This window comes from Corapipo altera, unplaced genomic scaffold, assembly GCF_003945725.1.
Source record: "Corapipo altera isolate COAL_440 unplaced genomic scaffold, ASM394572v1 44, whole genome shotgun sequence".
Classification (NCBI taxonomy): domain Eukaryota; kingdom Metazoa; phylum Chordata; class Aves; order Passeriformes; family Pipridae; genus Corapipo; species Corapipo altera.
The window spans coordinates 10,429,137-10,456,462 of record NW_020884880.1 but is presented as its reverse complement, the minus strand read 5'-3'; the positions used below and the strand labels follow the sequence as shown (position 1 = coordinate 10,456,462).

The 27,326-nt window shown below is 40.5% G+C and overlaps 1 protein-coding gene across 2 annotated transcripts in view; it reads left to right on the top strand.

The window, feature by feature from the left end:
- Positions 1–27,326, top strand: part of RAPGEF5 (Rap guanine nucleotide exchange factor 5) — a 164,003-nt gene that overhangs the window by 70,755 nt on the left and 65,922 nt on the right. The window contains exons 9-10 of one of the 2 annotated variants that reach the window (XM_027639132.1): positions 206–331; positions 27,157–27,260. In XM_027639132.1, coding sequence (XP_027494933.1) covers positions 206–331; positions 27,157–27,260 — 230 coding nt within the window. Of the gene's footprint in view, positions 1–205; positions 332–10,755; positions 10,761–27,156; positions 27,261–27,326 lie in introns of those variants that run through there. The other variant, XM_027639133.1, reaches the window with a different exon arrangement.

The following is a 27,326-nucleotide window of genomic DNA, read 5'->3' as shown; positions in this document are numbered from 1 at the left end:
GATACATTTCGAGATTCAGATGTGCCTCCACTCCTCTCCAGTTGTTTCCTGGGAAGCAGCGACTTGTTTGTGTTCAGCAAGCAGCACTGAAGTACCGCAAATATGAGAAAACAGATGCATTTCTTTTAAGGTTGAAATTTGTGGCGGTGTCATGTCCTGGGATTGTGGATTTAAGTATTTGTTTGCTCTTTCTCCCACCCTTAAGGCAGGAGTTTTATGCAAGCTTCAGGGAAGAGATGACATCGGACGGATTGAGCTGGTCCAGAAGCTGGCGAGAGAGAACTGCCAGTTTTTGCAGGCGGATAGAAAGTCACTGGAGAAGGCAGAGCAAGTAAGACATTTCTTGTTTGGGTTTTTTTTGTTTTCTTCTGACTGGGGGGGAGATTTAGGTCACAAAACTGAAATAGCAAAGCTGATGGTCAGAATCCAGGGCACACATTATTCATGGAGCTGTAACTACTCTCCTCTGGCATTTACATTTCTCTGAAGTGCGTTCAGGTCAATAATTGTCAACGCACTTAAATTATTATGTTGTCATTAGCTGTCAGTTGCTGTTATTAATATCTTAGACACATAGAATGTAGCAGATGACTTCAGGATGCTTTTTACCAAATTGTTGGGTTTTAGGGCGTATTTAAATAATGTATGAGGTATATGAGTACATCAAGTACTTACTTTAAATTGTCTTAAAATTACTTTATTGCTGGTATATTTGGATGTAAGTATTGACTGGAACTTTTCAGTGTGAATTAAAAAGAATGGTCTGGATAGGGAATTCAGTGTTGTTTTTTTTTTCTTTTAAATTGTGTTTTCAATCAAAAGTTACACTGAAGAAAGCAGCATTCCATTTAATGCTTCTGAAAGTATTTATTCAGATGTTAACGACTGGATTGAAAATGCACTGAAACTTGACTGCTCTGCTTATAGCACGTCTCCTAATATTGTTCTCCTAGTAAAGATTTCTATTCTGATTGCATATCAATCTAAAGCTGCAGAGGATAATAACTGCAAGAAACAAAAAAAAATCCCACCTAGTCCTTGTGTCTCTTGCCATTTTGTATATATAATTTATTCCATATTCTGTTCACTGGACAGGAATAAAAAGGCACGTGCTTTAGAAAAGAAATACTTTTCAGCTCATCTGCAAGCTCATTCCTCCTGAAATAAAGCTGCACAAAGGAAAAGAGAATGATGAAATCTTATTTCAGAGCTTCATGCTGTTCTGTTCAGTAACGTATAATGTCTGGTTTGGTGTAGTTAAATATGTAATTGTATCAGTAGGTGTGCAGAAGTGAGAAGGGTAATTAGCCAGGCTAAGTCCTCTAGATTGAATTGTTCCTCAGCTGACCCGCTAGCTATGGACATCTGGCAGAATTTCCATATATCTTTAAACTCTATCTACAAAGCACAATTAAAAGTTTAGGTGCTTAAATAAAGAAGATTTTAAGCCAGGGAATGTTTCCATTGTGTTTCAGGATTTGGAAGCAAGATTACAGATACGTGGGCATAGAAGAGAGGAGAATGTCAGGACTGATACTCCAAAAATTCAGTGGATATTTTTGCTGCTTACTCCAGTCATTGCAAAGGGTGTTTTGGTGTCAACTGCAGTTCTGTAGCTGCACAGATTACAGTACAGTTCCAAAAATGGAAAGGAAAGAAGCACTCAGCTTTTCTTCTCCTTTTGAAAAGTGTGGTACTTAGCAATTGCTGCTATTTAGGAGATGAGTGACTTCAGTTTAGCAGGAGCTAGAGCAATCTGCTCATATCCATCCTGAGCAGTATAATGCAGCAGTTACTGCTCTGAGGCAAGGATATGCCTTTAGACTTTGAGGATATGCGTTTAGAGGTGACAGCAAAGAGAAATGTTGTCTGAGAGACTGCAGAAGCCCAGGTCATTCTTCATCTGCCCTTTATTTCTGGGTAGGGAATGTCTTACAGCTAGTGCAGGCAATAATAAATCATGGTGTGCTTCCTCTCCCAGTCTACAATTTACTGGTTATTGTAGGGTGAGAGAGATGTGTCTCTTCCCTTCAGTCCAGGCAGCCCATGCCCAGATCTAAGAGACATCTACAGTCCACAGTGTGGGTGTATTTGCTAAGCCCCCAACTAGACTATTGATTTCATTAGGAATAGTCGCCAAGAAGACACTACTGAACATGGGTAAGGCTTGTCATAGCTTCTCAGTTTAGCTGACTCAGGTAACTAGCTTTCCCTGGGAAAAATGCACACATTGCTGTGGAGGGGCGGTGGGTTGCATACGTTCAGGAAGCTGTGAGCTTCCATCCCTTCCTCTCCCTCCCTTCCTCCCGTGTGGTCTGAGAGCTGATCCGACGCACGTGCAGGTGTCAGGATTTGACTGGCTGGGCAGAGTTCACTGTTCCAGGCAGCAATTCCCCCTCCTTTCAAAGGAGAAAAGCAGCAGGCTGAATTGTAGTGAGTACTGCTTGGATCCAGGCTTTCAGACCTTCCCGTCTCATCCTGCTGCTACAAAAGTGATGGCAGATTCATTGGCATTGGCTTACCACCCAGTCCCTTGGGCTCACTGTAAATGTTAGAGGAACAACATGTTCAGGGTGTGGTGTTCTTATTATGTGTGCTACATGTCTTTTTTTATTATTTTTAAAAGCATAGCTTACTTTTACCTTGCTTTCTTAGAAACACAGGGGGATGGGCACTCAGTGTAGGAGTGAAATGGGTATGCTCTGCATGTTTTCCACAGGACCCTCATTTCTCAGCAAGTACCCTTGTGCTAAAGCTTTCACCAGCTTTCCCTCCTGGGGAACTCAAACTGTGTTTTCTTGGATGATCTGTCCTCCTCAAAGGGATGGCATGCAGTCTGTAAATCAGATGCTTAAACACCCTGCCAGGCTGCTCTCCCTGCACTTGGAGAGCTTGCTAGCTGGATTGGCCTCCTGGCAGCCCGTGTCAAAGCAGAAATGCTGCTGGTTTGCAGGGCTGTGTGTTTCTGTCAGCCTGGGCCAGTGTCACTGTTCAAAGCTGGAGGCTTTATAACCTGCCTAGAAGTAAAGCTGCTCTTTCCGAGATGACCAATGGGGAATTTTACCTAAAGGACAGTTCTAGTTTGTCCTCCTCTAGAATTATGAAAAAAAACCCAAAACCCCAGCTTGAATGTGCATATGCATAATTCCTCTCTACATATACTCTGTCCCAGGCATGTGATGGGAAATGGAGTAGGGGATCCCTTGGTGCTATCCTCTGTGTTTCTAAAGAAGGTCTCTTCAGATTAGTACAACCTCACAGGGATTTCCAACATCAGTAGCAAAAATAAATGTAGTTTAATTGGGTTTTGATGATTCTTGTACTTTCCTGTAAAGAAGGAAGTGTTCTCAGCCTAATCACAGAATTTGGTACTAACTACCCCAATAACTCTTTTTCCTGTGCAGTGAATGAGGTGTGGAGTGTGATGGGGAGCTAGACTGGATGACTAAGAGAACTGGTGAGCTCTCCTGTCATTCAAATATATAGTCATTATCTTAATCTGAGTTTGAGGACAGAAGTTAGTGATTCACTCAGAGAAGGTAGATGACATGTGGATACAGAAGAGATTTTTAGGCAGATAAAGTAGCTAAAAGTATTCTTTAAGGTGTGGTTGTTAGAGGTCTGTGGTCCACAGAGGGTAGGTGAGGCATGGATTGATTTGGATTGACAGTTCAGAAGGAGATGAAAAATAATTATTTTTTCCCAGAAAAAGCAGATGGTCTGGAAGAGGCAAAATACATGACAGCTGGGTGTTTCACTGGAGAAAAGCTCAGTTTGGAACTATTGTGGATGAGAGAAGGGATTCCTTTAGTCTGGCTGGGTTCTGGAGGGTGTAAAATTGGGGTGTGTGTACATCATGTACATGCATATATTTTACTTCATACTTTAAGTACCCTTGTCAGAAAGTCCATACTGCTTTTGTTTCAGTTTTCTGGTATGCTCTCATTTCTCTTCGGATTTGTGGTCTGAATGAAAAAAAGAGCTTTGAAAAAGTCATATAATTTAAAAAGTTCTGTGCTCAAACTCTGTTATATGTGAGCTGCTTAATTGATTTTGGCACTGGAAGCTGACAATGACCAGGTTAGACTGGTATATTGGAACTGGTGTTTCTCGGTAGCTCACAGTGCCAACTTCTGTGGTGAATATAGTGTTTGCAAAGTGCTCTAATCATATTGGTACTCTCAGACTCATAAAGAAAAACAAAAACTATATTACAGTGATTTTTTTCCCCCATTCCTGCTTGATAATGTTTTAGAATAAGGTGCTTAATTAAAGCACTGAACCTACCATATGTGTTAGGTTTCTTAAACCTCAGCTTTGCTAGGGAGTAGAAAGTAAATAGCATTAAATAAGATTCTAAATAGGAAGGTAAGCTTCTTCTCTTGCTGTTGAATTCCTACAATGAGATACAATGTACTGACAAATAAAGAAAACGAGATGGTTGTCTAAAACACACAGAAATTATTTTGGTATCAGATGTGGGCTAGAGTAAAAATAACTGTGCAAGCTTGCAATTCTAATTTTATCATTGCATGCAAATCACACTCATAAGCCTAGGGAAAAGTAAAACTGGATATTTGTATTTTTATGTAATTTAAGTATTTCATTCCCTTTAAAAAGTTGCTTTGACAGAAAATAGATTAAAAATCTGTATTGAAATATTCAACTATAAAATGCACCCGCTTTTTTTGAGAAGTTTGCTTATTAGTAGCATTAATTATAATATAGAAAGCAAGTTCCGTATGTAAAGCCATTTGAAGTAATTTATCATAGCTTTTTTTCCTCCAGCATACTTTTGAGATGCATTTGAGGCACATTTGCACTAAACCATAGTTTTTGAAACTCCTCTTAAGCAACTACAACTCAATTGAATAATGGCTTTATAATAGATGTGAAACTGTTCGTACAGTGTTTCCAGTTATTATTTCAATGAAGTGTTGCACTCATTAAGAAAATCACATCTGTTTATAGTGTCATTGTCTTAGTAGAGTTGGAAAAGTGCTTTTCATCCCAGCAACATGGGGAGAATATTCTTTAGATTATATTATCATTTTCATGGTCAGATCAACTGAAAAAGCTGTTTACAAATTGATGGTAATGTTCAAAGGAAATTTAAGATTCTCTAAGGTGCTCATAAGAGAACTGAAGAATATTAATTTCTTTATTCAACTATATAAATTATATTCTAGGCTGAGGCTCTTCCAGTACTTCCCTGCATCGGTGGGGAGGGAAACATTTCCTAAATCCACCCTGTAATCCCTTTACAGATTAATGTATATATTAATTAGAGTTACATACTGTTTAAAAGTATATAAGTACATACAGCTTGAGTGTATTGATTCTGTGACAGTTCAAGATGAAAGAGGTATATTATAGGAGGCAGGTATGTTTTCAGAAGGACAACAGATACTGAGGAACAGTTTTGTTAATTTACTGGGTACTAACTTTTGTAATCAGTGGTCTCATTAAGAAGACAGATGATTTGCTTATTGAAGCAGGTTAGTGGTTGAGCTGAAGCTGTTAAAAGGCTTACAACAACAGAAGATTAATGACTTAGAGCCTTGGGTTGTATAGATTACTCACGACCAAGGAATTTCATAAGGAAATTCCAGCTGTGACACACCAAGGTTATTTTAGGGTGCATCTACCTGTCCAGCTGGAGACAAGAATGAATGTCAGGACATGTCTAGAGCTGCTGTTTTTGTTAGCTTTTGTTAGACAAAGCTGTGACACTATACTGATATACTGTTGGATTGATGGTCAATAATCAGGGCTCCAATGGAAAAATATTCTTTAAAACATTGATATCAAATGACATCTGAATACAGGCAGTGACTGAAATTTTACTTTCTAAAAAATTCATCACTTTTGTTGTATCTGCTCTGTCTGGGACGGATCTATTGTGTATCTCGAGTGCAGATTTACTGCCTTTCACTCTTGGTCGCTACTCTACATCTCCTGCAGAACTGTGAATCAAGTGGACACAACTGTACACAGTTTAGCACAACTAAACAACTATATACAACTATAGCACAACTATAGCACAGTTTTGCAGGAAATTTCCTGGCTTGAATATCTATGAGGTGGTATAGATGTCTAAAGTCTTTTAAGCAGGATGGGTTTAGCACATTAGCCCAGGAGTTTGCTGTTTCTCTTTATACCTCTTAGGTCTGCCAGTATTAGAGAGAGCTGTACCAGGGTAAGATGAGAGTTGGCAATTTTGTTTAAGTCTTCAACTACAAGCCAAGAAAAAAATTAATCTATCAATGAGGTTGTCAGTTTATATCTCTGTATTGAGTAAGAGTGACTAAGAGGTATGTACATGCTTGCTGCGGAGGTAAGCTGAAGTTCAAGTCTCTGGTCTGAATCAGGGGAACAGGGACTTGAATCTAGTTCTGTCTTGTTCTGGAGAGAGTGTCCTATTCCAGATGGTCGATCTTTCATCTGCTGGAATGAATGCATAGCCCAAGGTGATCACCTGTTCTTTGTAAGCCAACCTCTTTATCTTCGGAGAAGAAAAGACTTCTGCAGGTCCTAGGCTTTTTTTTTTTTTTGGGTGCAGAACAGGCACAGGCATCTTTTTGAAATGGAAAAAGTTTCCCAGAGTTAAGGTTCCTTCTGCTCAGATGTAGGACTGGGATCATTTGCATGCTAGGAAAAGCTTTGTTTCAGTCTTTTGCAGTACTTCTATTAAAATAATGAGAAAAGTATTTTTATTTGCTATATAATTTTCAGAGGACTTATTATTCCTTTTGTTAAGTCTATTTAATGTGGCCAGAGTTTTGGAGGAGAACGTCCTCTTGTCAGGGATGCAAAACAGTGGTGCAATTATATGGTCCTTCTCCCTGTAAAATAAAAGCTCTGCAGTCATGCTTGTGCTTGCATGATATGTTGTGAACTTAGTATAGGAACACATTTACTGGAAACCTCCCTGTTTTCCTTTGAGTCAAGTTACATATTCCCACAATACTTTCCTCCAGATGCTTGACCTAGTGTTTGAAAGAAAAGAAAGCCTAATTTGCTCCTCTTTGATTTATTTGGTAACATTAAACTACTTTGTATAGAAGGAAATTCCACATACACATTTTACACACTGGGCTTTCTTTGGCGTGGAATGGTGACTCATTCTTGTATGGGACAATACCTTAGCTCCCGGGCTGAAAGGGGTAAAAAGGGCACATGGTATTTAGCAAGCTAAAACCTGAGACCCAGAGCTTTGAATTTTTATTTTTGACTCCATTGGTTATTTAATAAATAACCTTCTTCAAATCTTGCTGCTTCTCTGCACCTTTGTTTACCAGGTATAAAACGGGGTCTTCAACATATGGGACCTTGAAGGGTGCCATAAAACCTGCAGTGGTTAATGAATGTTGATGAATTGCTTTGGTGTCCCTTTTAGGTGGTTTGGGGATCCCAAGCAAGCTGGAAGTGGGTTGGACTTTGAACTGCTGAGGGCCAGGGAGATATTTTTTTAAATTCTTAGCATAGCTGAGGCAAGGCCAAGCGGTTGCAGTCACTATGCAGCCTCTGGGTCCTTGGGCGTTGCTTCAGTGGCTGTACTGCCCCAAATGCTTGTCCCCAGCCCTGGGCTGTCCCATGTAGTGCAGCTTTATGAAGAGACACGGGGAATAATGAAGCTGAAAAATAAAAATAAATACACCTTTCTTGTGGGGTTATTTTCCAACTGGTTCAGTTTCCTTCACATTATGGGGATATGGATATGGGGTGAGAATGAGATATGGTGTGAGGGATGACCCATGCAGGCTTCTGATGAAATACAGCCATCCTCCTTCATTCACAAAAGCCTTGTGACTTCCAAAATCCAGAAACTGAACTGTGTCAAATGAAATTTCCTTGCATTTTTTCTGCAGCCAGTATTTTAATCTAGGTCCTGTGCTTCACCATGTGGCTTCATGAAGGCATGCATGCACAAAGAAGGGTGTAAATGATGACTGGAGGTCAGCATCCAGGAGCAGGGAAGAGGACAGAAGTGCTGTTTTTCATGGGAAATTGGTCTACACAGTTCTGGTGTGGTGGTACTCTAGTCCTGGGAACTCTGAGTAATAAAGGTGCCTACATCTCTCTGTCAAGTTAGGGAATTTGTTACCTAAATTCAGGAAGATTAAAAAGAAAAGTTGATAATACTTTGAATATGTATCATGCAAAAGTATGATATTTTTTCTGAATTCTGGAATTCAGGAGAAGTAATTTTGTCCTTCATCTTTCAGTGGTGCAGATCTTTTAAGTCATTCATTGTTTTACTAGACTCTTCTCTTAGAATTGAAAACAATCAAGGACATCTGGCTTTGGCTCATACTGTGGACCTGGCTGAGGAGAAACATACAAGATAACTGGAAAATTTTTTGATAAACCAGAAGCTGATGGCTGTCCACTACAGCATCCTCTTTGGAAGTTGTCTGAGATTTGGTAGCCAGCCCAGAGATCAGAGTCATGTTAAAAGGATTCAGTGCAAAATGAAGATTTGGACCAGTAACACAGAAGATAAATGGTTAGTGTTATTAAATAGGTGAACATATTTCTACATGTCAAGCTTTGCTCTTGTTTGGAGTAGAAACTACAGTGGAGCAAATTCTTTAGTACCATCTGCTTTCTATGCTAAGGTCAGTGTGGTTCCAATGGCAGGATGCTCTGAAGTCAATGAGGCCTGCATTAGGACCTCACTGGACTAAATGCTGCCAGCATTTGTTGGTATTTGTTCCTGCAGGCATGCTCTGGAGACCACCTGGAGCATGCTGGTGTGAAGACTTAGCCTTTTCCTTATGTTCAGCTGTCTTTCCTGTACCAGAGTGGGGCTATCTGCACTGAGGGGTTTTTGGAAAAAGGGCAGCTGTAAAGTGTTTATCTCTTCCTCCATTGCTGAAGCCACATCCACAGCAGGAATGTAAGCACATCTCAGCCTTGTATTTTTTTGTAGGCTTCTTTCCCCCCCCCCCCCCCCGGATTTATTTATTTTAATCATGAGACATCTCTAAAATCTAAAAAAATTGTCCTTTTGCTATGGCCATTCTGTCACTCACTGTGCCTGCTTTTCAAAATTTAATTCAGCTCCTGCTGATGTTAATAGATATTTTTTTGTGAGAGCAGGGTATAGCCCTTAGGGTCTAATACTTTTGTCACACTGTAACCATCGAAGGTGGTGGCATTTTGCAAGATGTGCTTGACACATGGTCACCCGTGGAGAACGCTGATTTGGTAGCAGTTAATACACCACTCGCATTCATTTTTCTTGGTTGTATGTGGCAGCTCAAAGAGCAAAGGAATGAAAACCCAGGTGATTAGTGGTATTTTTGCTGACTGTCTTCCTCTAAATCAAAGCAGGTATTCCCCTCTCCTTCCTCGATTAGTGTTCCTACCGCTGTGTGCAGCACCTCCTATGTTCTAATTCACAGCACATGAAAATGAGGTCTCAAGTGCATATGCATGGATTTTGTTTTAACTACCTAGTGAAAAGTTTTAATTAGATGTTTCATGTGGAAACATGAAACAGGGTTTGAAATTAGCAATGACCTTGTGGCCTTCCTTGAATATATTTTCTACTACCATGTGGCAGGCAGTTCCCGATTCTTTCTGTCACTGGCTGGAACGTGAGCATCCAAGTGGGGAAGGCTCTGACATGGGGGAGCAGCAGCAGCTGCTGGTTGCAGGAAAAAGTACTTTAGCCTCATTTGGTGACTGGGAAAATAATAGGATGACCTAACTCAGGAAGAGCATGAATAGTAGCTGGTATTTCCTTTAACAGTTTGACGAAGGTCAAATCTTAGATGAATTTCCAAGCTCTGAACCAGAATAAGCCCTGAACAGGGGGTGATGCTGAACTACATAGCCCTGTTTGATCAAGGGAAGAGCCTACAGCTCACGTGCCTTTGTAGGTTGCTGTGTGTCAGCTCTGTCCCCTGCCAGCCTGGCTGATGCTGCTGTCTCACCTGGAGTGGCTGAACTGAGAGCACCATCCCTTATTTCATCTCCATTTTCCCTGGGAGGTGAGGGGAGTAGACCTGTGTGTGGTATATTCAGGAGCAGCATTTCTGCTTAGGAGAAAGAAAGGAAAACCTGCTCTTTTTAGTAGAGGAGGAGACAAGCACAGAATGCAAACGTGCATCACCTTTATAGGTTGGTTCCAATATCACAGTATCTATTCTGTTTTTAGAGGCACTAGTATTTGTTCAGTGAATACAATAACAGTTGAGGCCTTCTTACAAAATACTTTTGATATTGCAAGTAGGGAATTATTCACCACAGAAAAATTAAAACATATATGTGGATACAAATACAGCTGTTAAATTGATTTGCTGTTTATAATATATACTGTTTGGCCACACTTAGCAAGTTAATAGAGACCTGATGTGTTCAGGGTCAGAGAAGACACTAATCAGAGCTGACTGAAGAGACCATAATTTTGGTTCTCATATGCAAAGCCTGGTTGTTCAAGCTTTGAGCTAAAAACCAGACATATTCGAGTCTGGGCTTCCTTGTGTGGATGGCAAACAGCTGGAAAGTGTACTAACACTCTGGCTTTGTCTCCTCATGTGAGAAACCTGAATCTTTTAAGTGAAATTCACACATTAGTTCAGTCTGTCTAAATAATATACAGTACCTATATTGAGCTAATAATTTGGCTATATTGATTTCTTTTTTGTTTCTTAGATTTGATGAACTTGTGTAAAAGAAGCATGTGGCTTCTAAACAGAACTCTATTTGCAGTGAGTTCTTTACTCCTATTTCATGCAGAGGCAGAAGAAGTAGATTAAACCTGGGCAGATTTTCCTGCCTGCTTTATCATTGGCATCACAAGGTTCTTCCAGCAGAGTTTGAGCAGTGCCCAGTGCCCCACCGGGAACCTATCAAATCCTGCACATTGTAGGGGATGGCCTCCTGCATCTGGGGCCTTTCTCAGGATTTCACCAAGGATGTGGCAGAATCCTTCTCCACCAAGGAACTTGTGGCACTCATGGCCCACCAGTTCTGTTTCTGTAGATATACCTGCCTATGTGTGCATATGCTGTATTTATTTATTCATTAAACAGACTGCAAACCTTGCTAAAAGCAAAGACAATCACTTACAAGGACTACTTATGGAACCTTTTTTCACTCTGAAGAAAGAACCAGTCATTTACACACAGTCTCAGTTATTAACATAAAGAAGCTGCTTTCTCCTGGTGACCCATCTGTTCTGACACTCCTTTCCTTCTCCTCCTCTTTTCAGATTGCATCAGGTTTTCATCTAGCAGATTCTGAAAAGTTTCAACCTCCTTTTCAGTTGTTCAGATTAAAACCTAAGTCTTGGTCATCACATTTGAGACCTATACAAACTTCTGTGCCCCTGCCTTGGGGACGTCAGGCTGTGAATGTCACCTTTCCCCCTCTCCATCTAGTGCCCGCTGACAGAAAAAGCAGTAGATGCAGGCTGTCTGCTCCCTGGCTTATCTTGCACATAACTCCATGTAGGTACACACTACCTGCCTTTATGAAGAGGAGGGGTGAGTGGTGAAGCTGAGGTGTCAGTTGGGGGCTCAGGAGCTCCCCATCCTGCATGGGCTTCCTCCAAGATCTTAGGTTAATGACCAAACATATGTGTCTCAGATCCTTGTTTGTATATGGAAGTGCCACTTCCCTGTTTTCAGGAGCACTGTGAACATTGGCTCTCAGGATGCTTTCCCACACTGATGTGGTGTTTGAGTAGTCAGAGTGCACTGGCTGGCTGAGTGATACTATAGATAGGTTGAAGCAGCCTCCCATTTTATGTCTGAACACCTAAACCACAGGAAAGTGGCTTCAGGTGGCAGATTTTTGTTGTGGGACACCCAAATCAGGTACTTTCATAAAAATGGTCCCTATCAATTTTTTTTTTTTTTCAGAGTGTCAGCTACAGTTTTAGTTTCAGGAGACCTCTAAAAATCTGCCTCTCTTATTTCATTTTAGACATTTCCTTGTAGAAATGTATGCAGAAACTGAAGGAACATGTTCCAATTTTACAAAAGAGCTGTGGGTATATGTGCTAATTTGTGTGGGATCCGCAGCCATCCTTAGAACAGAGTTGCTCTGTTCTTGCACTGGGTGGCCGTATGCTCCCTGTAATTCGTCTGTTCGCGCTCTCCCACCCTCAGCTGTCACACAGACACACATATGTATATGTACAGATATGACTGTCTCTTCCCTGGTGCAAAACTTAGTTTTGTACTGTGTGGAGAAAAAGGCTACAGTTTCACTACACCATTTTCCTTTTCAACTGTTGTAGCAATGCATTCAAATTCTATCTCATATTTACTGGTTCATCAATTGACACATACTGTTTTCATTGCAGTGACATATAAATAGTAAATATTTGCATTAGACAAAAGACATACACTAAATCATGCATATAACTGTTGTTTTAAAATGTATTAGTTTTTAATCCATGTGATGTTCAATATGTATTAAGAATCTCCTAAGAATAGAAACAGAAAAAAAATAGCAGTTTTCTCACTTAATTATGTTAGAAATTCTTGTCTTACCTGCCGTAAGAAGAAATAAAGGTTTAGCATTCCAGTAAAAGTATCAAAAAACTGTAAAAGTTCCTTGACCATGATAATATGAAAATTGACTACAAAATTGTAGGCATTAGCAATTTTCCTTGCAATTCATTAATGCTGCAGTTTCCAGTATTCCAGTGCTCTCGTGTGTGGAAAAGATCTGCGTGAAATGGTTGGATGCCCAGCCTGTTTGAAAAAAATCCTATTGATTAAGATCTAATAATACTTCCCATCCTGGAGATTCTTCATTTGTGCAATTTTGCAAATGCAGCAGAACATGCAATAACAATATGTCCATATTGCTTTTGCGTTTATGACAAATACTTTACTCCAATCCTTTTACTTTTTTTTTCCCCATGCACAGGTTAAGTGCTTGCTACAGCAAAACTTCTTCACTTTTCTACCTTAGACTTAATGAACTTCATCTGTATTGCATTGTTAAGGGCAAGGAGCTAGGAGCTAGTTCTAGATAGACAAGGGCTTTTACAAAAATGAAATCCTCAAAGAGGTGCTTCATCATGGGAAATCACTGCCAAAAGTCATGTGAGCTCTTGCTTTACTGGCACACACAATATAGAGAAACATTTTCATTTTTAGCATCTTGACATTCAACTTTTTGACTTCTAATGCTCCACTTTTTAGTATATGAATTTTTTAATTTCCCATTAAAATGCATTGTTATGAATTTGCTTATATTGAAATAACAATTGAGATAATATAGATATATATATAATTAGAGGCTTAGATCATGTTGTACAGAAGCATCTTAATAAGATCAAATAAAAAGCTGTATTTTATTTTTAGCATAGTCTAATGTTTAATAATCTAAAACTTAAAATCTGATGAATTGGCAATGATTTTGTGATTTGATATTCAGAAAGAATGCATCCTGAATACCAAATGAATGAAAGTTACTGTGGACTGTCATTGCTGCATTTTTTCTTTTGACCTTGAAAACTGTGTTAGTTTAGTGTTTTTACACTGTTAATCTTGAAACACATTACTTGGAAAATCAGTGCTGAATGTTAGCAGTGCTTTTACTTGAGTTATCATAGGGGAACAGTTTGAAGTTTATGGAGAGAAATTGTCTTCAAAATCTTCAAATAGCCTGAAAGTTTTGGTGATGACAGCCCTTTAAATTATCATTATCCTAAAAATGTCCTGTGCTAGTGAAGCCTCATACAGCTAAAAGGAAAAGTTACTACAGAAAGGAGTGTAAGTAATACCAGGAGAATGGCGATGCCTAAGAAGCTGCTTACCAATCCCTTATGTTGCTGTGCAGACATGTCCTCACAAAATATCCTTGGTGCAGCATCATTTTGGTAGGTCAGGTAATCAGCTATGTGTAAAGATCATACTTTTTATGTCAAGTAAATGCTCATGAGCCCAAATCTTATCCCTCTCTTTGCTGGTAGTTAGCAGGCAACCAATTCACCAGTACAGAGTAAGGGTATATGAAAAAACATGCTTTGCACAGGGAGATTTTTCTCTGGAATAGACAGAGGTATAAGTCAGAGACAACAGCCTTGTGTTTTCATTTTTTGTCTTTACTGAGTGGGTAGTTACACTATAAACTGCACATTCATTACTTGCACTGGAAAAAAAATCCCAACAGATTTCAGGAACGTTAGATTCTGATCACTTGTATTTTAAGGGAGCAGAAGAATATGTAAGCAACCTCTGCTTAGGATCATCTGAAAATATAATTAATTTTATGAAAAATCTAACAGAAACCCAATGTTTTAGATAGGATTTTAAAGACTTTGGCTTCACCTATCCCCTTCAAATCATCGTGGTCTCTGTTTCAGATTGCCTCCAATGCCTGTGTTAAAATTCAAGGCATCCATAAGGCACATATCCTCCTGACCTAGTGCTGTAGTTATGATGATGCATAAAATAAATCATTGCAATTACTGAGGCAGTCTCAAGCACTTAGTAACTCAGGCAATTGCTTCTTGAAACATGACTGAACTGAAGAAAGGATCATTAGTTATTTCCCTGGAGTACTTGGATATTGTAACCCTCTCCACAGGGTTCTATTAGGGAGTTAAGGCCTGGCCATTTGTTCACACGTCTCATTTTATCTTTCTGTTACTCAAATGCTCTGTGACATCTGGTGAATTCCAGAGCATCTCTCTTCTTCACCCATGGCATCTCCTTACCTGTCAAAGTTCAGGTCAAATAGCAAGTGGCCAACCATGTGGAAAAGAAGAGCCCAGCAATGACAAAGTAAACAGGTTTAAGAAGTCATTTCTGGAAGGACTTATGAGATAGGGTGAATTTATGAGACGCGTGACATAAAAATAGTTTCCTGAGTAAGGAGAAAGAAGTTGGTTAGATGAGATCTCAAAGTTATACATGAAAAAGAGTACAAACCTGCAGAAAGCTATATAAATTGTTTAAAGCCATGAAGGTCAGGAAGGAATTAAAGCTGGAAATGGGGGAAGGGAGGCCAGGATGAGAGATATGGGAGAGTTTCCATATATCTTGGGTGGCATAATAGGTGCTGGCAGTGTCTAGGTAGTCTGTACTATGCAATCTGAAAGTAATGGGATGTGATGAGAGGAAGAGAATGGGATCAGAAGATATGTGTCAGTGGACAGTTGTATCCCCCAGTGGAGCCTTTGTTGGCTGAAGAAACCCCTGAGCACACAAGGATATATCAGAAGCTGTCAAGTGGCATCGCAGTGTGGCTCTCTCTCTAGGTAACACCAGGTTGCTCAGGAGGTCAAGAAGGAGGAGATACTTTGAAGGAGGAAAAAGGGAGCGACCCAAGGGAGATTATTGGGGAACCTGGTGTCGGTGCTGCTCCTCATGGTGAATTAAAAGGATAGGGAATGAGCCTTATGTGGGCATGATAGTGGGCTGAAGAAGAACTAGAAAAGGGTAGCAGGGAAGTACAGTAAAAGCCCAGTGACTGATGGATGGGCTGAGACTTTATGCATGGGACTGACAGTAGAGCAATATGGTTTGAGGGGGTTGTTCTGGAGAGATCTGTTCTCTCTCCTGGGGAGGAAGAGAGGCCCTCTCAGGGAGAGGTGGTGTGTTAGATGATAGTATCAGAGCCCAGCAAGACATGCAGCAGCCTGGTTCAGGGTTGATTCAAGGGTAGATCAGATGTCCTTGTTTTGGAGGCGGCAACATCCCTCAGACGGGAGGGGCAGATGGCTGGAGGCAGTAACAGCTCCCACGGCCCCAGCGAGATGTGCTGCTGCATGTCTGGCAGCCTTCACGCTGTCAGGAAGGCTTTTTTTCCTAGTGCTGTTGTGAATGGTCTTCTGATGCAAGGGTACAAAGTGAGTTTGAGAGGCACGCTGTCATTTGCAAGGTTTCATGGTATTGATTGAGGCAAATCCTAGCAAAACATTCAACACTTGATCTTTTTTTTTTTTCAATATTTCTTCCTATTCTAATGGTTAGATCTGCTTAAATCTCCCTGAGCAAAAATAACATTTTGGATTACTTCCATTAACTTTTTTGCAGAAGAGACAGTGAATCTGGACTATGCCACACTTCTGCGCATGTTCCTCCCCAAAGGAACCGTTCCTTGTGGAGGAGACCACACAAGCACACAGATGAGTGTTTACTCAAGATGCCCTGCATCTCATTGCAGATACCATGTGATTTAACAGTTGCCATGGTAACGATGCATTTTTCATTCCATAACTTGAATAAATGTTGAGATTGTCCTTGGTATAACTAACTTATCTCCCTTTTAAAGTTGGCCATGATTGTATTATCTAAAGAAAGCAGAGAAGAGACTCCCAGCATTCATACTGAATTTTTAGAGCATGTAGGCAGTAAAGAAGTAGGTACGTGATTCCATCTGGAACAAAATAAAAGTAAAGCAATATGTGATTATTTAAAATCATAAAATGGGAGAAATATTAAATTATACTTCATTATATGGTGTCATTGTATATGTTTCTGTAATTTTTATTTTTGTGACACTTTTCTTCAATACATGAAATTTTAATTAAATTTATTATTTTATAGGATTATTCTTTACGTAGGCATGCAACGAAGCACTTTTCTTCTTTTTCCTTACTGTAATCTTGCGATAAAATTTCTTTATTTCTTGTGTGCTATAACCATCACTTTTGAATTGTTGCTGAAAACAGCTGGTTGTTAACCCCTCTTTCCTACCTGCCTTATTCTTTAATGTTTTCCTTTTGCTAAACGTGGACGACAAATATTGTACCAAACCAAAAAATCCTTTAATTTTCTCCTGTGCATGTAATGTTAGAAAACAGCACCCGTATAGAAGCAGCCTGATTTTTCTCATTTCTATAGTTGATTATTTGTTGACATCAGTGAGTATTTTGTCCTGCACAGAATCAACTCTCCTGCTATTAGGTGGAAGAAGTAAGTTTTATTTTTCCTTCTAACTCCTTTTTCCTTTCCTTTTTGGCAGCCTTATCGCGTGTTCTATGCATTGCTATCTAACTAGGATCTGTTATCAAGACTGTGAGTGATTAGTGGCTTATCTGTCTGTGAATGATTTAGTTTCATGAATTAATTAGCAAGGAAAGAACCATTAGAAAGCGTTCATAGAAAGACTGGTGATTTCAGACTATTTTGGGGCGAGTTAAAACTGTCATCCAAACCCAAGAAAATTGGAGCCATAGTGATTCATGCTTTTCTCAAAAGAAATCACTGCATTATATCTAACTTAGCTGAAAACAACCACCAAGCCACAAGATATAAATTCTACTTTGTGACAACTACTGTTGGTCTGTAAGTTAAATAAATTGTTTTGATTTTAACCATTAGCTTTGGATTTTTTTTTTTACTCCTTTACTCAGTGCTTTTTCACACTAGCTGTTTGAAGACCGTGTTAAATGTCAGTGCATTTGAGAGAGTTTGATTCTGGAGTTCTTGAGAATGAGACTGAGCTTTATATAGTATTCTCAGTTTTAAGGGTTTATCTTAAGCCTTTTGTGAGACCAGAACCAGCTCCTGACCTTTGCTGAGTACTTAGCTGCATCCTTCTGTGAGCATAATGCTTCCACAAAAAGATATATGCTTTACAGTGATAAATGTAATGAGCAGCACCTCAGTTTAATAGGCAAGTTTTAATCTTCCTAGTTTGTAATTATGGCTTATAATGTGAATAGCATACATATTTTAATTTCATTTTTATTAGACTGATGGCATTGGCAGCACTGAGAGGTCCTATGGACGTAAGTTAAGAGACAAAGGTTTCTCTAATAGACAGTAAGTGGATAAGTCAGTTTTTTTAAATAATGTTTTGCTACACACCAAGTATAAATTGGAGTGAAAGGTAAAGAAAGGAATCAGCAATCTTGTCTGTTTGACTTAGAAGTTGTATGCGTCCAGAACTGGTAATTAGAGCAATATAAGGCTGACAGTGTCATATAGTTACTGCCATCTGTCCTCAATTCCTTCAGGAGACCTTATTTATTGCTGCTTCCATTATAAAGGTTGTAAGGCCTTTGTACATGTGTCCTTACCAAGGTGAATATTAGTCTACATTAATAAATTAAATCCACTAATGTTAGTGAGTTGTATTCTGTAGTTTTCATTCTTGAGTGAAAGTGGTATGGGGGCTGCCAGAGAAATCAAGTTCCAGCCCTGTTAGATGTTAATCAAGTTGTTATCTATTTCCCCTCATATTCCAGTAATTTCTAGAATTTCACCCTTTTGATGTTAAGATTATTCTCAAGTATAACTTCTGTATATCTACACGATCATCTTCCATTTTATTTTCCCTGACCTATATGGTAATACTAATATGTGTTTTCAGTCCTGGGGTATCTGGGTTAAGTCTGCAATCCTTCTTGAATCCTTGGCACTCTTCCCCCCCTCCCCCCCCCCTTCCTGGACAAAACATAAGTCCTGCAATTTTTATATCATCTCCCTCTTGCTTTTCACTGTAGTTAAGGCTTGACCCACTGCCACTGACATCCTTGAAGACACTGTTTCAGTGTTTTCCAGTGTATCCCCCAGGTAACTGGAGTATTGAACTGTGATTTCATCTACACACTCCTATTCTATTCTTTTCTATGCTATGCTATGCTATTAATAAAGGAGATACTTGCATCTAGTGTTTGCATTTTTGTCCTGTAGGAAACTTTACATTCTTGGGAAGAAAAAAGTTGCAATTCTGATTCTGGTGAAAATAATAAAATTGCAAAACTCTCTTAGGGCAGAAATACAGATTGAATTTTCCTGACGCTTACCTTGGGACCTGGACCTCCAGGCCTGTGGAGCTCCTGGGTGGAAGGGGATGCAGAAGCCCTGCCAGCCTGAGGTGGGCAGTACGTCCAGGCAGTGGGGGAAGCCCAGCAGGCTGCTTTCTGTTCAAACTGACATGTTCTGGCATGGTTTCAGTGAATATAGTAGTGAATCCATATTTTTTCATTAAAAGAAAAAAAAGTTACATTGGAAAATTTGCAATCAGCTCCACATCCCACCACATTAATTGCAAGGCCACTGGAAGGGACTGTTGGCATCTGCCCCTTTTGTTCTACAGTCATGTTAATTTCCCCTGGTGTGGTGCAGGTTTTTCTAGAAATACAGATGCTCTGAGCCTGCAATTCTTCCATATACTGGTATTTTTCAAGTAAGTGCTTTCCTGCCAGCTGTGAGAGAATGATAACAATATTAATACCATCCTCACGTCTTTTCTTTCTCTCTCTCTCTCTCCACTCCCTCCTCCTTTTTTTTTCCCTTCTGCTTTTGTGCTGTTACAGAGAGAAGGCCTCCTCAGTTGTCCTTGCCAAGGTGGTAGCTCTCTGTCAGGCTGTCAAACTTACCCACTAATAGCTATGAAGAGTGTGTGGTCCAGGAAAGGGAAAACCAAAATGCATAGCCTTCAATTGTTTTAAGAAGACATTTTTCATTATCCGACAGAATTGTGGAGTGTTAAGGTTATGATAACGTTGCTTCAGTGGTTATGATACCAGTAATGGGTTTTTTTATATTGCTTTAGAAAGTGTGCCCTTTTCCCTGTGTTAAAAGTATTACTTCCTTTCATTAAAGCCCTACCCTTTAAGTGTTCTCGCCCTAAATACATTTGGAGGAATTTTGGGGGCAAATCAGGGGTATGGTCAATTTGTTCTCCATTTAGGGCATTCTTGCAGCTAACCTGCTATGACATGGCCAACACCGTGTCTTCATCTGTACTGCAGCATGGCACCGTCGAAGTGTGCCAAAGGAAGTGTAAACCAGGATTCCCATTTCAGTTGAGGATTTTATGCTTCTGTTGTTTTCCAAAGAACATTAAAGGTTTTTTCCTTTTTAACTGTAAACTTTCCAGTGGTTGGACTCAAAGGTCTTTTCCAACATAAATGATCCTATGGTTCTGTGAAAAGCTGCATAAGGTTCCTCTTTTCTCACTTCCTTTGTCTTTCTGTAACTACACAAACTTTTTTCATGTTTTTAAGTGCCTGCACAATGAATCCCTAACCTCACTTGCGGTGGGACCCCTGCTTGGGAACATCACGCAACTGAGCTTTATTTTTTTGTCCTAGGACCTAACTGCAGCCTTTCTGCTCACATAAGGACTTGTATTTAGCAGTGCCCTATTCCCATGAGCGGTTTCTTTCTTCTTAGTAATAGGGAAAGCAGAAATAATCCTACTCTCAGCAGTTTTGGGATTACAGGCAAAAATTGAGTTCCTTGATGTATGACTGTGTAGGGATATTAATCTTTTCCCTGATGCCTGTTGTCTGTCATCTCTGTCTTACCAGCACTGTCCTTTTGACCCCTCTACAAGGATAACTTGTTATTAACGTTGCCTTTGCTGCAGATACTCAGTATGCAGATGACAGCACCAACAGTTTTTCTAAAAGGGCTTGTTCTGTGCATTATCAGATGCAATATTCAAAATTGGCTTCAGCAACAAAGGATTTTGATTTTTTTTTCCATGTTGTGGCTTGTGCTCATTTCACCGCAATTTGCAAAGTTGATAAATGCAGGGAAGGTTGTGTTGAGCCGAATGTCAGCTTTTTGTTGTGCATCTCTGAGAGTGATAGCTCAGTGTGAGAACACCAGGAAGTTTCAGTACAATCCCTGGGTGCCTTTTGCTGAAGGAGGTGGTGGTCAAAAAATTTAGAGTGTTTTATGGTTTTACGGCCCAGTCAGAAGTTACTGAGAAATCACTGTATAAGGCATTAGTTGATTTTTGTTTCTACTGGTATACTGTGAATTAGCCCATGTTTATGAAAGTGGATTTAACAACTGAAGAGAAAAACAAAAATATTAGAGTACAAAAATGAACTGGACAAAAGATGACATGAGAAAAAATAATAAAATATAATATGTCTGTCCTATGAGCTGTATTTTATAGTGGAATAAAATAACACAGTCTTCTGTAAGATTTTTTTTTTTATTCTTAAGAAAAGCTGCTCTTGATGGTCCTGCAGTCCTGTAAGGTAATTTTTCCCTTGAAATTTGGAAAAAGTGGTGATCATGCACCTACAAAACAGGCAGCCCACTGAAAACATTTTGTGTTGTGATGTTTTAAATAGAGGTAGAGTAGTGACTATTTTTTTATTTTCATTTTTCTGAAGTAAAGAGAGGGTAACCACTGCAGAAAAAAACCACCAGTCTCCTCTTTATGTAGTTGGATTAAGCCGTGCTGGTGACTATGAAATGCTTTTGTCCTCTTGTAGTTGAAAGAAAATCAAACGTCTTAATGGAGGTTTTGGTTTCTCTTGCAATGCTGTGAAATACAGTGACATATTCTGAGATGGATTATCCACAGAGATCAGAGATATTGTCGTCCATCTCCATGTTAATTGTGATCTGTTCCTTTCCATTTTCTTGTCAAATGAGGAAGAATAGCCTGCAAAGAATAGAGTCATTTTTGTATATCTGTTTGTACTTTGGTGACTTTAAATCTAATTTTGCAATTTCCACAATAACAGATTCCAGGAAAAAGCATAGTGAAGTGTAAGCAGGTCTTTAGTCCTGATGGATGCAGTCTGGAAGAGTATCTTATAGAAAGAGCTGTTAATAGAATGTTGCATTTTGTTAGTTTTTTTAACTTTCTATCATATTTGCAACATAAATATGTTTATATTTTATAGCCAGGGCTCATCTCGTTGTCTATTGCTAGCGCTGGCAAATGTCTCACATCATAAGACTTCATTTTCCATTGCTTCTAAGAGTTGTTGCATCTTATCTGTTCATTCTGAAAGGTGTCTGCTCCAGCCTATTTAATTTTCTAATGAAAAATGCAGCCAACATGGTTCAGACACAGCTAAGAGTGAAGTTAGGGGTAAATATGTTTTGCTATGTTAAAAAAAATTCTGGCAGCAGTTCTCTGAGAAGCTCTTACGCCCTTATATTTCTGAAGTAGGATCTGAAATCCCTTTGGGGAAGAGTCTTTGGTTTTTTGCCATCTTCATAAATATTTGCCCAAATCTGACCCAAGTTAGAGGCCAAAAAATGCAGTTTGTACAAGCTCTCTAAAGAGTTTCTAGAGCTTTGAGGTTAATAGTTGAAGGCTCTGTAAGCTCTGAGCATGCTTCAGCCTGAGCTGCAAAGGGTTTTCTTTACAGCTGTACCTCTTGGCTGTTACAACCAGATCTGCTTGTAGGATATAATGAGCCTGGATGGAGGTGTAACTATCACTTTTGGTGTGTCCAATCTAGTTCTCATTCTCTCAGTGTCACACTTCAGAGACAGGTGCTTCCAGCCTTTGCAATCGGTACAGCAGGGTCCCAACAGCACCTTTTGTCTTAGCTTGGACCCAGTCTCAGAGTGAAGTTTTAACATAGGCTGAACAAGGCAGAGGTGTTTGGGCAGAGCAGCAAGACATAGCAAAAAAACCACAAAAAACCAAGAAACCCCCAAAAAATTAGAAGTGGTTTTTTTGAAGAAACTACATAAAGAATACCAGCCATTTTTTTTCTAGTTTTTGGGCTTGACCTTTCTGTCTTCTTCATGTTCTTGTAATTCTTCTTTTGCATGGGTAATATACACCAGGGATTGATTATAACATCCAAGCAAAAAGACACCTGCCCAGCAAAACAATCAGTCTTTGGAAATGAGGATCTTGTTATTTTGAGGCTTTTGTCCAGCTTTGTCACCTATTGGAGCACTTTCCCTGCACAGCAGTGGAAGCTTCTCTACGCTTGTACTTCTGAGCCCTCTTCCCAACTCTGCTCATGTATTTTACACCATTTGCACAGAAATATTCCTGTGCACAGGGAAACTCCATGCATTCATTGAAGGGAGCAGTCTTCTCTTTAGAACACAAACAACCCTTGAAATCATTTTCCCATACCTCTCAAGGGCATGACCTGGCACCAGCATGAAAAGACATAGAGGTAGAAGTGATCAGCCTTATCTGATTATGTTGAGTCAGTTTTACCAAATTACGCTATGAAAACAAAATGTTCCTGCCCTCCATAGCTCATAGATGAGGCAACTTCTTTGTTATTTGATGTGATTTTGAAGCAGTTAGCCTGTGTAAAGTTGGCTTTGTTGCACGTCCTCCAAAGAAGATTCTCTTTGCCTTTGCTTTGCTTGGTTGTTTGGCAGCAGGAAATTCTGTCTGCAGACTGGATTTTCCATGCTCCATTAAGTTTATAGCTGCATTATAGGTTATCTCTTAGTTGTTGTATTACTTTTTTATCCATTGAAACCAGCAATATGGGAGTCTCTCTGGATGTGGGGTTTGCTGGAGTAGCTCTGTGTCTGGTCCCTTTTTTAAAAAAAGCAGGTGAAGAGATGTTGGACAAAAGTTCTGTCATTGGGAAATGCATAGTGTGCATTGCTGCTTAAGGGTGTTCCAACCTTAGGTACTTCAGTAATAGGTAACACAGATAAAGAAATAAATCCTTGCACAGGTGTTCTGTCCTGTGGAGAAATAATGTGAAAATGTGTTTTCTTTTCAGTGAAGCAGGCTTATGAATATACTGTCTGTTGCAGAGCATACTGGGGTTTTTTCTGTTGGAAAGCTGTTGGAAAATACAGCATTTTTCAACGCTATTTTGAGCAGTGGAGGTTTCTCATAGGAAGAGGAGAGGCAGTGCATTCTGGATGTCCATTCCTCTTTTAATTACTTAAAATGCCAAACTCAAGAATTCAAGGAACACAGAAATATCCCTGACTGATACCAAAGTTACTGGTTGCTTTGGCCAGAGATTGGATTCTTCCCTGCCAATTGCAAATAACCCCAAAAGCTAATGCCTTCCCTAAGGAAGCTGGCACGCTGTGGCTGTTTTCAACACTGCATATGTACCTCTGCTTTCTTATGCCCCTGTGGTAATTCAGAGGGTCATATTCCTGCTCATGCAAAGCATAACTTCCACAAGTTGAGGCCCGCTAAGCAAGGACTTCCAGCTGTTTCATTCCTATAAGCATATAAATATTTATACCACCCCAGGGGTCCTTTCATGCTGAAAATAAAGGTAGCACTTGTCTTCTGTTAAAATATATTACCCAGGAGATAAATGGCTTACCTCAGTGTTAGGAAGATGGATGAGAGGAGTGGAAAATTGGCCATAATATTGGTTGGAAGATCCACAGAGTCCAGAGGGCCTTGCTGTTTACTTGAAACTCCTGCTGGGAACTGACGTAGAGGTTGATAGTGCTGTGTTTAGCTATCAACAGATGATTAATCAAAAGCTGTAATAAATGTGAAATATAATGGTTGACAGATGCAGAGCTAGCTAAATTTCCTAGTGATGGGTAATGTGCACCAGGGATTGATTACAACATCCAAGCAGGATGTGAATGGTGGTTTTGAAGGGACAGCTGAGACAGGGAGAGTCTGCACAAGGCCACATGCAAAGTGAGACAGCGATTCAACTCTGTGGTGTTTCTGGTGCTCTGCCCCTTCCTGTACTACCTCTGTGAAAGCACAGGCTACTGGGAGTCATTTCCTACCCTCTGCACTGGAGTGAAATAAATATCAGATAGGCAGTGTGGTGGGCTCAAAGCTGAGGTGCTGGTGTAGCATCACCTGAGTGAACTGTGATTCTGCTGTTGATCTGGAGCATGACCAGTGGTAGCCTCTCTGCCTCAATTCATCTGCCCAGCCATAAAATGAGAGAGGTGGTAACGCTGAGCTGCTGTGACCCCGCGTGGCCAGCACAGGTTGCAGGTGTAAAGGTCTGAAAAAGTGCTGTGAGGCTTCATTATTAATTGAAAATGTGATGAGAATGTCTCTTGAGTCAGTGTGCTGACTTCTAGGGACTTAGCTAGGATGCTGCCTTGCTCTTCAGTACACACTGCTTATCACTTGGGGGCCCTTTGCATCCTCCTTCTCATCTGCCACTGTATTTAGATGGAGCATGCTGAGAGCAGCCTGGTTTTCTTACAGTAAGAATTAATTATTTCACAGACCATTCCAGATTCTGATAAATGAAGCATGCCTTGATGTCATTTTAGAGTAATATCTGTAGTGAAATCAGAACTTGTGAAAATACATAGGACATATCTTTGTGTTTTGCTTTGTTCAGGTTAGTTGTTGTGGTTTATGATATGACTGAAGGGCCTGACTGAACATAAAAATAACTCCTGCAGAAGTGGGAGTTTAATGAAATAATAATTATTCCCTTAAATAATTTTCAATATAAGATAGCAAAATTAAGAAATTCTCTATCCCTCTCCTTTTTTTGGCAAATATTTATTATAGGTAATGAAAATCCAAATTGAACCCGACTGGCCTTAGTTTTGCACAATTTTTATCTTTCCTGATGAAATAGGTTGATTTTTCTCTTCTTTGAAATTGCTAAAACAGGCAAGGACAAGAGGAAGAGCCTTATGAAAATCTCACCATTGGGGCACTTTATGCTGTTAATTCACAAAGAAGTACCCAAAAGGTTTTTTGAAAATGTTTCTGCTTAGGGGAAATGCTGAAGGGGAAACACCATCATCCAGAACAACCATTGTTAATGTCCTTTCAGTGTGAGAGAGCTTTCACCCTCCCAGTGCTCCCTGTTGACTTGCTGCCAGCTGCTCATGTATGTAATGTATATGGGTGTGCTTAAAATCCATTCCCATCTATGTGGAAATAGATGGTTTGTACAAATACAGCACCATACATCACATATATGCTCCATATGTGCTGCAGTTTGGAATGTCAGTGAGCACAGAGAAATGAGAATCAGGGCTATTTTAGAGGATGCCAGAGAAAGGACAGAGAAATGGAGCAATTTATTTGTTTGGATAAATCTCCCTGTTACTGAATTGCTTTAATGCTGCACCTGTTTCTTGTTCTTCCTCTCCTTCTCTTTTGCTGCTTCTTTCATTGCAGTTTTTCAAATATGTAGGCAACAAAAAACCATGGCCAGCGGAATGGAAGGTTACAATTATGTATCCGTACTCCTGTAATGCGGCTGCTCAGTAATGTCTCCTGGGAGTGTTACAATGAATATCTGACATTAATTGGCTCAGTACCTGTACGTCTGACCTTGCAGAAATTTAGTAGATCAATTCTACATTGTTGTTTACTGATAAAGAAAACTTTTTCAGGGCAGGGACTGCATCTTCAGACATATCTGCCACAGTGACAACCAGAAGTAGCAGTCAGATTTACTGGGTCTTAGAATAAGAAATGAAAGAATAGAAAGAAGAGTCATAAAGTGATTTCTCTCCCTTGTTTTGCCAAGATAGATCTGTTCCTCATCAATTTTTAGCCCACTTGAAGTCTTTCTCACTGCTGGACCTACTCTTGATGCACAAATGCTCTTTTCTGTCCTTTGAGTAGTACACCTATTGCTTTCATAGGTGTTTTTGACATACTGAACGGTATAACTAAACCAGGTCAGAATCAGAGGAACAGCACCTGGATTTACTCGCACTGCAACAGCTGCCTCTTTTGTTTCGCTCACCCTCCGGTGACTAAATCTGCCAGGAGGATCTAGCAGAGCGCTGGGAGCCGCTATTTGGCAGCTGCCGTGTTTCAATGCGCCCTGCTCAGTCAGCAACAACCTCTCATCTCCCGCACTGCTCAGTCAGCTGGCTTTGGCTGCACTGGGGATGCGGGCTGCGTGTGCACAAATGGATGATGGTTCAGCTCCATTCTGTTTGAGGGAGCACACAGGGAGAAAGTTAGTGCCCAAACTGCACCTTAGCCAAGATTCACACCCGGGACAGTCACTGGGCTGACCTTTCTGTGAGGGTGTTTGTTTCCCGAGTTAAAAAGTTGTTGAAAAGAAGGGAGATCTGTACACGGAGTATTTTAGGAGATGCTTAGAGGAACACATTGCATGCCTGTTCCGCTGGTTTTATTGCCTTTATTGAAGTACAGAAGGTGTATTCTGCCTCTGTACTACTAGCGTGCTCGGGAGCACTTGCCACTTTCAGACTATTGTTACCTGTCCTCTGCTTTATTTGATCGGAAGGGAATTAAAAAAGCCACCACGTTGGGGACACAGAAACCCGCATAGTCAAAGCCCCTCTCCCACCCCCACTGGCTTCTGTGAATTAAAATCCAACACAGGGAGCCCAGTGCTGCTCACAAAGGGGAGCCCGTTCCTTCTCTCTGCCCCGCGGTGTAAAGAGCCCCCTCCCCAGTTTAGGCCTCCGGCAGCGGTTTCCCCCGGTTGGAGCCCGCGGCGGGACAGCAGCCGCAGCCCCAGCCCCGACCCCGGCGGGCACTGACCACGCTCTCTCTGTCGCTCTCCCCCCCTGCGCACGGAAGACGGACGATGGAGGCGGTGGCGAGCGGGCGCGGGAGGCGGCCGGCGCGGCGCTGGTGCTGCGGAAGGTGTGGTCACGCAGCCCGGCCCCCGAGCGGCGCGGGAGGTAAGGCTTCCGCGGCTCCGGGCGTGCGGGGCTGGGCCGGCCGGGCCGGGCTCGGCGGCGGCGGCG